Source organism: Asterias amurensis, chromosome 12 (assembly GCF_032118995.1).
Source record: "Asterias amurensis chromosome 12, ASM3211899v1".
NCBI classification, from domain to species: Eukaryota; Metazoa; Echinodermata; class Asteroidea; order Forcipulatida; family Asteriidae; genus Asterias; species Asterias amurensis.
In genome coordinates this window covers 2419299-2431404 of record NC_092659.1, presented here as the reverse complement: position 1 = coordinate 2431404, position 12106 = coordinate 2419299, and the positions used below count along the sequence as shown (strand labels likewise).

General features: G+C 39.6%; 2 protein-coding genes across 3 annotated transcripts in view; one reads left to right on the top strand and one right to left on the bottom strand.

The window, feature by feature from the left end:
• LOC139945185 (uncharacterized) overlaps positions 1–8895 on the top strand; it is a 48817-nt gene extending 39922 nt beyond the window's left edge. Inside the window, exons 48-57 of the mRNA XM_071942475.1 lie at positions 158–364; positions 1121–1324; positions 1662–1832; positions 2073–2758; positions 3366–3510; positions 4131–4352; positions 4839–4931; positions 5359–5690; positions 5917–6121; positions 6608–8895. Of these exons, the coding sequence (XP_071798576.1) occupies positions 158–364; positions 1121–1324; positions 1662–1832; positions 2073–2758; positions 3366–3510; positions 4131–4352; positions 4839–4931; positions 5359–5690; positions 5917–6121; positions 6608–6879 (2537 nt within the window). The 3' untranslated portion in view covers positions 6880–8895. The remainder of the gene's footprint in view (positions 1–157; positions 365–1120; positions 1325–1661; positions 1833–2072; positions 2759–3365; positions 3511–4130; positions 4353–4838; positions 4932–5358; positions 5691–5916; positions 6122–6607) is intronic.
• An 892-nt stretch (positions 8896–9787) lies between these two features.
• LOC139945086 (uncharacterized) overlaps positions 9788–12106 on the bottom strand; it is a 48841-nt gene continuing 46522 nt past the window's right edge. For both annotated transcript variants that reach the window (XM_071942342.1, XM_071942343.1), the window contains exons 55-56: positions 11786–11990; positions 9788–10947 (exon numbers count right to left, since the gene is read on the bottom strand). In XM_071942342.1, the coding sequence (XP_071798443.1) occupies positions 10676–10947; positions 11786–11990 (477 nt within the window). In that variant the 3' untranslated portion in view covers positions 9788–10675. The remainder of the gene's footprint in view (positions 10948–11785; positions 11991–12106) is intronic.

The following is a 12106-nucleotide window of genomic DNA, read 5'->3' as shown; positions in this document are numbered from 1 at the left end:
ACTGCCATTATGGAATCTGTTACTTCATCTGCAGTTCTAAAGACTCGCCCTTTTTCAACGTTAGTTGCTTTCAAGTGCGCTATGATCTTGGTGGAATAGCGCCTTATAAATTTTAATTGTTATGCTTAAGTATGTTTTATTGTATTTTATATTATAGGTGAAGATGTCAGTCACTTTGCCGCCAAAATCTTACCATCGAGTGTACAAAGGACACAGTTCACTGGCCTTGGTCTTCAGAGTGGGCACCGTTACTATAGCAACGTACGGGCAATCAACAAAGCAGGTCTGCGCACACTCAGAAGCAGTGATGGCTTTGTGGTTGATCTGAGAAAACCGGATGCTGGACTGGTGTTTGATGGGATAGGTATGACGTAAAATGCTTCCATGTTTTGTTTTTCCAGAAGTGCAATTCTTATTGAATTTGTGCGTTGCTCCCTTTATGAAATTAGCAACCAGATTATAATGTATATGGTTTTTAAATTTTTCCCTTTCTGCCCACTTAACATTATTTTTAGTTTTAGATACATATTATGCATGTCACAAGGGAGACCATTAACTTGATAAACTTTGCATCTTAAATGGATACTCCGCAGTATGTTTCCCTCGATGTAGTTTTTCAAACCTACGTTGTGAAACATAAACTTTGTATTTTGTATAATGACTTCTTTTTCTATTGATAATTACCTTTTGCTTTTCAAACTCTGGAAATAAATTAACCTTGAACCTTGAACCTACTTTGAAACAGAATACACCATTTGTTAGATTTAAATACAGTCTGGTATAATGACGTCCTTGAACACACGTTAACTTTGAACAGACTATCGAGACAGTTGCCTATGTTAGGGGCAAGCTTTTGCTTAGTTACGTAAGAGACGGTGATGAATTCACATACACAATTCTGAATGGATGTGTATGGCATAATGGTACCAGGGTTTGCTCATCTGGAAGTTGCTCTACAAAAGCTTGCCCCGAACCATTTGACATAGAAACTGTCTCTATAGTCTGAGGAATTCAAATGTAAGCTGTACATTGTGACTATAACAAGTCTTTGTGCCAGACAATATTCAAATCTAACTCCTCACAAATAGCTCATTCAAAGCCTGCATTCTTCTCTTATCAGATCTGCATGATGTAGAATACCAGAACTCTAGTACATTGATCTCAGCCTCATGGCACGGCTTTACAGACCTGGAGTCCTACATTGATCACTATGAGTGGTGTGTTGGACGAACTCCTGATTCTACTGATGATAGTGTCCTCCAATGTACCGATGTTGGGATGCAGTTATCGGCGTCGGAGACGCTCTTAGTTCCTCTCACAGGAGGTAAGACTTCCTTAATTACCCAATACAATGGTTCAGTGTTTGTTATTATTACTTTTAATTGTGTTCAAAATCGGAAACATAATATATTTTTAAAATCTACTTTCAATCTTTATTATCCTAGCATGTAACACTAATTTTGGTTTTTACCCATACACCGATGTGTGTTAGCACTGTATACTCGGTACTTTCCCGAGTCCCGGGAAAAAAAACCCCACAGGTACATTATACATGTACTAGTATGTATAAGGTATCTACAAATTTTAACGGACCATTGTTGATCACGATCAAAACTTAAATCATGATTGGACTTTCATTTGGTCCTTGTTCTTATCACCAGGTATAAGGTACTACTCCATAGTGTCAGGCATTGACGCAGCTGGTAGAGCGTCAGAGCAAGTCTTCTCTGATGGGGTTGTGGTTGACGTCACTCCTCCAGAACCACAGAACTGTATCCACTCTGGAGATAATCTCATCGTAAATCCATCATTTGAAGGACAAAATGAACCAGGTATGTCATAAAACCTACTTTTCAAAGTAGAGCCCAAATGTTTCACACCACAAAAAAAGGCAAAACTTCATTGCTGTATAATTGTTTAAATAATAAATAAAATGTGGAATACATTCCAATGTGAACGAGTTTTTTCCTCTAACTTGCAGAAGAACCTTTCAAGCAGTTTGTTTGTGCGTAAGTTTTTAGTTTTATTTAGACCTTAATTTTGTATTAACTCCTGTTTATGCTCTTATGCAGATATCCAGGAACCGATGTCAACGCAGATGACCGAGGCTGAGTTAACTGACAACTCAGCACCTGCTTTGACGACAGAGTCTCATGTAACTGATGCCACGACAGAAGATGAAGCCGAGCTAAGTGACAACTCGTCATCTGCTTTGACGACAGATTCTCCTGCAGTTGATTTCACAACACAAGATGAGTCCGAGCTATATGACAACTCGTCACTTCCTTTGACGACAGAATCACCTGTTGAATCCACAGCAAACTCTGAAGAAGACTTTGAAAGTTCACAGGATGAATTAGCGCCATGGGAAGTTGGCTCTAATACCCAACTCCAACTCACTGTGATCACTCATGGGAAGAAGGTTGCTCGTGACGGACGTTCCTTCTTATCGTTACACGGATCGATCTCACAAACTTTCAACTCGACCCCTGGAAGCCACTACCGGGTTCTCTTCTTTACTAGTCACGTTGTCCCGTCTAATGAGCCTCTGTTAAACCAAGAAGGTCGCATTGAAGCACCAGGATTAAACCGTGTCTTCAGGTTGTACAGTCGCCCAGCTGGTAGTCACTCTAATCAGAGTCTGTCGTCCATACAATGGCATGAACAGAGGTTTTATTTCACAGCCAGCGAAGCTCTCTCAACGTTGAGAATGTCATCAGTGGGGCGATCGAATGGAATTCTACTTGACAATATTCAGGTACGAGAGTTAAAACAGAGAATCTATCAAGTTGACGACACATTTGAATGTTGTCGTAGTTTGATTTGATTTTTGGGTTGAACAAAGAATTGACTAGAGTGGGATTCGAACCAACGACCTCCGGATTAACGTGCCTGCGCTCTACCAACTGAGCTATCTAGCCCTATATTGGCGGTGTTCCTATTTTGTCAATATCTTTGTTCGGGGGTGCCAGTCAGAAGCCATACAACCGTTAACTGCCGTGTAGCCAGGGATCACACACAAATTACGATTTGTAGTTTGATTTGATCAGAAATTCACATTGTCATTTACCCCCCCCCCCCTCTACTAATTACTTGAAATCCACAGTTTGTAACCAAAAGTGATGACATTGTTCACAAAACTACAGGGTAATTTAAATGTTGTATATGTAGACTTGCGGTATGTTTTTGCAGGGGTTGAACACATTTCAACGGACGCAAACTATTTATTGCGAATTTTGTTACGTCAGTATTCGTATCGCATTCGCATTTGCAGGAAATACGAACCGGGCTTCAGACAGTTAAATTTGTAGATCTGTTAAAACATTTGTTTTTGTTATTTACATCTTATTGTTTGTCAATTCTAGGTGACACTATTAACCACTGAGCCGAGTACTGGTCAGGGATCAGTCGATGTCCATACACAGTTTATCCACAATTGGTCATCACTCGAAGCCAAGTGGCATTTCATTGATCCAGAGAGTCCAATCATTGACTACAATTGGGCCATCGGTAAGTTCAGTAATTTAAAAAAAAAAAATACTGGATCTCCTTGTTACCCTATTATTGCTAGACTATGGACAAAATGAGAAAAATCCCATAATTTCGTATCGAATAGTTTTTGCTTTTCGACCCCAAACTAGCGATAATCCAGATGATTTAAACGAAACACAATAGGCATTATGAACTGGCTATACAACAATAGTGATTATGTTCACCACGCCTGCATGCACCAGCAAGAATGCTTGTTTGTGTCTGGTAAACAAAAATTATCCCGGGATTTTGGCTAGAGTGAAACTTTTTAAAGACCCTTGCAGCAGACCTCCAGAACGATAACACTATCATCCTTTGTGTACTATATTAGGGAGGTTTCGCATGCGAACGGACACGGTTTGTGCGACGGATACGTCATTGTTATGACGTCAAACGCTACTCGCCATCCGCTTTACATGCAGACGACCCTGATATCCTGCTTGCTAGACTTAAATGCGTTACAGATAGCTAAACGTATGCGTTTGCGTATCCGTTCGCGTGCGAAACCTCCATATTAAATAAATCTAGGTTCCCATTAGCTCTTTATCTGATCCAGTCGTACTCCAGTCTTAACCATACGTTATTTGTCATATCTCCAGGAACCAGTTCCGGTGGCACCCAATTACAGAACTTCAAGTCCGTTGGAACACAAACAAATGCTATTAATACCGAGCTCACCATGTCTCACGGTTCCTTTGTCTACGTCACGGTGACGGCAAAGAATGCAGCTGACCTTATATCCGTTGTGACCTCTGACCCTGTATTAATTGACCTGACAACTCCAATTTTCCATTCAGTTCTAGACGGAGGAAGTGAAGATGGTAAGTACAACGAAAACTTTGGTAGAAAATTCTAAATAGTCGTTAAGAACTATTGAGCTACCTATTGAAACCAACGGTAGGATGTCAGCAAATGTTTGTATTTATACTATAATCAACAATTTGTCACTGTTGACGGAGCAGTTAGTACAATATTAAAGGCACTGGGCACTTGGTAATTGTGAAAATTTTGACTTAATTGCAAGCCTGTATGCTTCATTTTTTTAAAGGGCAAAGTATACCCATGAGGAAATTGAAGTATTTTAATATTTAAATGAGAAATGTCCTCTTTATCAAAAACTACGTTACTTCAGAGAGAGCCATTTGTTATTTCATACTATCAGCAGTTCTTCATTGCTCGTTTACCAAGTATCCAGTACCTTTAAATCAGACATAAGTGAAGAAATAAAGGCTCAGATTAATTGTATTGTATTGAATTGAATTTTATTTAAAAAAATATAATTAATGCGATTTATTTTTCATCTATAGATATTGACTTCAGTTCAGATGACAAATCTGTCTCATTCAGTTGGTCCGCCTCTGATCCAGAAAGTGGAGTTGACTACTGTGAATGGGCCATTGGTAAGATTAGATTATAATTGAACCAATGCTTGCTTGAAATTTTTATTCTTGAGTTGCAATTTTGTTCTTTTTGTAGTGACAAGTTGGTGTCCCTTTTGGTTGGCTGAAATTTTTACAAAAAACCCTATAGTACTTAATTACCAATCAAAAACTATCCCACCTTGTGATTATGATTTTTAGAATTGTTTACTCCAAAAGGTTTGAGGTACTACATCTCCCTGGAACTCCTTGCCTGGTGGATGTTTTTCCCCCATCCTACAATCTGGACTGTTTATTAAAGAGGAATATCAATTCCTGCCTCCAGCTCTCCTGAGTTATTTTTCATGTTTATTCATTTTCTTCATGTAGCCCCTTACCTAGATTGGCTTTAGCCTTGTTTGGGGCGAACTTGCATTAAACAAAACGACTGAAACATTTTCCTTATCAGGTTTAGAACCAGGGCTTGATGACGTCTTACCCAGCACAGTTTCACCCGATTCAGAGTCAAAGGTCATTGCAGATCTCTCTGGCGTCATGGTCGAAGGTCAGAAATTATTTGCTACGGTTAAATGCATCAACAATGCCGGGAGGTCATCGTGGAGATCATCAGACGGCGTTACCATAATAACAGAACCGCCAAGTTCACTGGCAGCCGCCGTCAAAGTAAAAGCTGTGTCTGACACGGCGTATGCAACGCTCGACGAGTACCAGTCACACAATAGTTCCCTCAAAGCAGCATGGGAAGGATTTGCGGACCCGTTTGGCATCCAATTTTACCAGGTGAGTTAGCACTGATGTGGCTGAAGAAAACTATTTGGGTACATTATAACTACCTCAGATAGATTAATTCGACTTTGCTGCTGTTCTGAACATTTTGTATTTCTAAAATGATTTGTTTATGTTGAATTGTTGTTTTGTGGTGTTTCAGCGCAATACACGAAAAACTCTTCAAAAGAAAACCACATTTATAATTTTTTTGATCACGAGTCCTTTTCCAACATTTCAGTGCCGTCTCACTGGACCAAGTTACTCTACATCTCCTTGGACACGATGTGGCTCCGCATCGGAAGAGCATCTTAATTGGTCAGATCTTACCCTGGAGGATGACGCAACATATAGTCTGTCTGTCAGAGCTGTCAATCATGCTGATCTGAGCAGCCAGGCTATCACTAAGAATTTCACAGTTGAAACCTCAAGACCTACCAGCCAGGGTATGTATGCAGTGCTCTCCCATTTTGTTCATTTGCTAAGTAGAGATTTGAATTGAATTTGCTTTTTATACAGTGTTTTTATTTCAATTTTTCTCAAGCAATGTGTCAATACACTTAAATGCTTCTTTTTGTGTCTGGAATGGGAGAATTGGAACGCTAGGTGGCAGCAGACTTACTAGGTAAGTGTGTATTGTTTTTGTAGTTACCAGGAACAGTGGATTTTACCTTGTTAGTCTGGTGCCACCAAGCGTCCTCTGAGAGTCCCCTATCGAATTTATTATTTTGTACATAAATGCTGTACTTCCGATAATTAAATGATGTATTTTCCTGATTTTATTTTTGCATTTCTAACGATATTTTTAATGTATTGCCTTTTTTACCACTGTTATGATTTATTCTTACTGTACACTTTGTATGTTGTTCTTAAAGTAGCCAAGCAAGCCAAATAATATGCCAAGTAAGCCAAATATGCTTTTACTATTACAGGTTCAGATTTTCTGAACACGACATGGGAGGGAAATGGCACCTTGGTTGATTTGAGCTGGGACGGTTTGTTCGTCTCCTCCTCTCCAATGTTCTTTGAAGTCTCTCTCGGTACCATCTTAGGCGGAAGTGACGTCATGCAGTGGGTAGAGACAATGCATACTGGTATGCGTGTATCACCGCTGGTTCCGCATACAGACTATTACATAACAGTCACGGCTATCAACGCAGCAGGGTTGCCAAAGACAGTGAACGTGGTGATCAACCATGGATGATTAAATCAACTATCACTTTGAAATGTGAACTAAAATATATATTTTGTATTTCCACAATGCTAAAACTCCTTGTCCCCCTTGGTTAGGTAAATCATTTTGAACGCTAGGATGCAAAACAAATTTTGGCAAATATGGTTAAATGCGTTTTACAAAGTTGTATTCTTTATGCACGTTCAGATTATGCAACTTTCCAGAAATATTTTTTCCGCATTCAGTCATTGAAATAGGGGATGGGAACTTCAAATGATTATAACAAACCCGGCACTTCTGCAAAGTTCTTGGCAGAAATTCACCGTACATAAAGTATTACAACCCAATACAAAGTACCTCGATTGATTTGTTTTGGTACCTGTGGTTATATGCAGCTCGCGGTGTTTAGCTTTAGATAGTTATAAGATAAGTGCACTCCTATGTGTCCATCAAACCTAAACAAGACCAATGGAGTTGGGCACCAGAATACGCGTAGGGGGCCTAATATGTCACGCCACAATCAGCACCATATATAAAAAGGCGGGACGTTCCTTCATTTGACCACCAGGGCCCGATTTTTATAGAACTGCTTAAGCAGAAAGCAAGGGTAAAGGATTCGAATCCCACCCGAGTATTAAGGTGTGTTTGTTTACAGGACCCGGGAAAGTACCGAGTATACAGTGCTAACACACATGGGTGTAAAGACCCAAGTTAGTATTCTTTATCCCCGCTGCAAATGTAACATCTATTACAGAAAATATTGCTTACAATTTATTGTCTGCTCTGGAGAAATGAGCAGGAGTATCAGTTACAAATGGTACAAATCACATGTTAGTTTGGTTGGAAACCTTAATCCTTCTTCTTTAGTTCATTAAGGCGTCAGCCGTCCCGTGGAGATCCGAGAAGTGAACTCCTTCCACGCGTCCCTGTCCAGTGCAGTCTTCCTCAGGCCATACAGACTCCCCCTATTAAGTGCACAAATGTTATCTGTCCACCTCGCCTTTGGCCTTCCTCTGCTGGCGCGACCAGCAACACGTCCGTCCATACATTGCTTCTCCAGGTTATCCCCTTCTCTTCTTGGTTTCTTCTGTAGTATGGTATTTACTAGGCTTTTGGGGTTATGGACTCTCTCCAGCACACTGATGTTAGTGGTGTGGTCTTGCCATTTGATGTTTAGCATTCGCCTCCAGCTCCAAAGCTTAATCCAGTAATCATAATTCTATTGTGCTTAGCATCTTTTTGTGCTTATGCAGCTCTGTGAAATTGTGCCCTGTAGTGTAAGTTCGCAGGTGCGATATATAATCTACATAATATTTTATGGAAAAGGTGTTTAGCTATTACAAATTAATACCCAGACCAAAGTGGCGCACCCAGAAAAAAAAATCATTAGTTGGGGGAGAGGCAAGCTCAAGTCTTTCTTCGATACTTTTCTTTTGGTGGGTGTGGGAAGGGATGGGAACGTGTTTGTACCCTATAAGGCCAACCCTTTCCCAGACTTGACACATGTCCTCATGCCGTGAGAGTCCCTTTGTTATCAGTCCCAACGCATAACATAAGAAAACTCCCCAAAACCTGTGCCGCGCGGCGAATTGTGGTCCATTCTCGGGACCGAAATAGCTACATTTTGACGGCGGATATTATGCTTTAGGTACCTGGGACTTGAATCAAGTCTAGCCACTGGGTGCGCCAAGGACATTATATATATTTGTTTGTGTGATAGTTGTTGAAGTTACCCAGATCTTAATATTGAAGAGGGTTTTATTGTTCTCATCATCAATTAAAACTCAATTTCTAATACTTTCCACTTATACGCACAGAGTGAATGTCACTGACAACGGGTAGTCATAATGCAGCTTTACTTTGAAGTAAATTGTTTGCTAAATCCGTCCATTTATTTGACTATTTCAAAATGAATTGTTTGCTAAATCCGTCCATTTATTTGACTATTTCAAAAGACGTTTATTTGAAAAAATTGTTACTATTTTTCATAATCGATTGTTATTTCTTGTTTTTGTATTTTGTATCAATAAACTTAAACACTATCATGTTTTGAACACAAACTATACACTGTGTACAATGTGTTTAATCGTATTGTATGGTATAACTTGTTTTTTTACTATGTGCAGCTTGTTCGATAACATGTGCAATGTACATGAATATCCGAAACAATTTTGTTCGATGCTCCCTTTGTTGAAATCAACATTGATGGCGTGCCGTGACCGCGCTATTAAAGGAACACGTTGCCTTGGATCGGTCGAGTTGGTCTTTGAAAAGCGTTTGTAACCGTTTTTTATAAAATGCATTTGGGTAGAAAGATGTTGTAAAAGTAGAATACAATGATCCACACAAACATGCCTCGAAATTGCGTGGTTTTCCTTTTACCTCGTCGACTTAACACGTCGGCCATTTATGGGGGTCAAAATTTTGACTCCCATAAATGGCCGACCATGTTAGTTCGCACAGTAGAAGGAAAACCACGCAATTTCGAGGCAAACTTGTGTGGATCATTGTATTCTACTTTTAAAACAGCTTTCCAACCATATGCATTTTATAAAAAACGGTTACAAACGCTTTTGTTTTGACCAACTCGTCCGATCCAAGGCAACGTGTTCCTTTAAGAGCACCGGGCTCTCGAATCCAAGCCGTGACACACACTTTTATAATGCTTTATCCTTCGGATGGGACGTATTAAAGCCGATAGTCTCGTGTGTTGTGTAACACACATAAACATAACCCATTGCACTACCGAAAAGAGAATGGCTTTGCCCTGGTGCTACGTAAAAGGAGTAAATCTCGAAACTTAAACGTATAATAACACTTATCTTTGACTAGTCTTTGACAATTACCAATAGTGTCCAGTGTCTTTAAAGCCAGTGGGCACTACTGGTAATTGTCAAAGACCAGTCTTCCCACATATGCATAAAATAACAAACCTGTGAACATTTGAACTCGATTGATCGTCGGAGTTGCGAGATAATTATGAAAGAAAAAAACACAATTGTCACACGAGGTTGTGTTCTTTCAGATGCTTGATTTCGAGACCTCAAATTCTAAACGTGAGATCTTGAAATCAAATTCGTGGAAAATTACTTCTATCTCGAAAACTACTCCACTTCAGAGGGAGCCGTTTCTCACAATGATTTATACTATCAACCCCTCCCCATTACTCGTTACCAGGTATAATACAAATTATTTTGAGTAACTACCATTAGTACCCACTGCCTTAAATGACAACTCCAATGACTTAAACGTAGCGAATTATAATTACAATGTTTTATTCATAATCCACAAATCCTTTTAACTTCCAATTAAAGATAATGACAATAATTATCTGAGTACAAAAAAACATTAAAACAATTAAAGTGTCGTGACTTAGCACATTTAAACCAGGCAAGACCCAGTAAATTTTTATACAACCGTTTAAGACTGAGTCACCAGATTTTAATCCAAATTAATAAATACATTTCTCTTAAAACACCCAAAACCTGGGTCGGCCGGCTCACCTTCACTACACTGCACTACTGATGTCAACAAATTAATTTGAGCGTCCAGTAGCTTCTCGCACAAGTTTAAAACTGCGCTTGTGAGGTTCCGACCATCCTACCGAAGCTTCAGAATTGTAGACGGCTATCCAAGAAGTTCACATCACATACGTCAATGGAAAAAACTATGAAGACAATTCCACTTTTTGTAATAAGCTAAACCAGAAAATGGCAAGTTCAGATTGTGTGCTTGCTTGCAAAACTATCAAAACTAGGTTCACTTAAAAACATAAAACATGACATAAGATATTTCAGTTAAAAACTTCTTAGGCTCTTATTTTGATTTATTTTTCATAGTAAACAACCTTCTTTACTGTCTGCGCCAACCCTGCTGCGTTGATAGCCGTGACTGTTATGTAGTAGTCTGTGTGCGGAACCAGCGGTGATACACGCATACCAGTATGCATGGTCTCTATCCACTGCATGACGTCACTTCCGCCTAAGATGGTACCGAGAGAGGCTTCAAAGAACATTGGAGAGGAGGAGACGAATAATTCATCCCAACTAAAATCCACAGTGCCGTTTCCATACCATGCAGATGTAAGAAGCTTCGAATCTGTAAAAGTGAACAGACACAAGATTTTGTTTATTTGCGGTCACTGTGTGTTTCTTCTTTTGTATTTTTGCAACACGGCTATATGTGTATTAGGAGGTTCAGTTTACAAAATTGCTACCTTTAAGTTTTTACACAGAAACATAAATAGAGCAAACAAGATGACGTATAATGTTTTTGATTTTCAGAAAATAATTGTTTTGAACAAACTTCAATTGACCCCTTGCACACGTGTCACAGTTTGCGACTGCTCCAAGTGTCACCTAAAATTCGTAATAATCTACGTCTGCATAGTAATAAAAGTGGCTTCGTATAATAAATAGTGTAGCGCGCATATCTGTAGGCGCTTTAACATACAGTATTTTCCTGCATTATGTGTGGGTACATTTGAACTATAAGATTAACTCCTTTTACATAGCACCATGTACTGGTTTAGAAGGTACTGTGGCGCAATATGCTGCCAATCAATCCAGGAACACCGGGCGAACCCCTTCTCTTTTTTTTTTAATGTACTGGGTTCTTTTACAATACACAACACACGGGACCAACGACTGCACGTCCCATCCGAAGGACGAAACAATGGTTAAGTATATTGCTTAAAGGACAAACGTGTCACGGCAGGGGATTCGAACTCACACTCTGCTGATCAGAAACACCAGAGTTTGATTTCGGTGCTCCTTACCGCTCGACCACGACACTTCCCCGGGAAGATGGTATCAAGTGAGTTTTGTCAATGGCAAGAATTTTACATTGAAGTGACTTTGATATTTGAGACGAGCTGATAGACGTGTAGCAAGTCTGAACTGAAAGGTTGACAAAAAAGGAAGAAGGTAACGCATACCGTGGCTGGTAGGTCTTGAGGTCTCAACTGTGAAATTCTTAGTGATAGCCTGGCTAATCAAATCCGCATGATTGACAGCTCTGACAGACAGGCTATATGTTGCGTCATCCTCCAGGGTAAGATCTGACCAATTAAGATGCTCTTCCGATGCAGAGCCACATCGTGTCCAAGGAGATGTAGAGTAACTTGGTCCAGTGAGACGACACTGAAATGTTGGAAAAGGACTCGTAATGAAAAAAGTTATAAATGTGTTTTTCTTTTGATGAGTTGCTCGTGTAATGCCGCTGAAGAACCACAGAACAACAATTCAACTAAAACAAA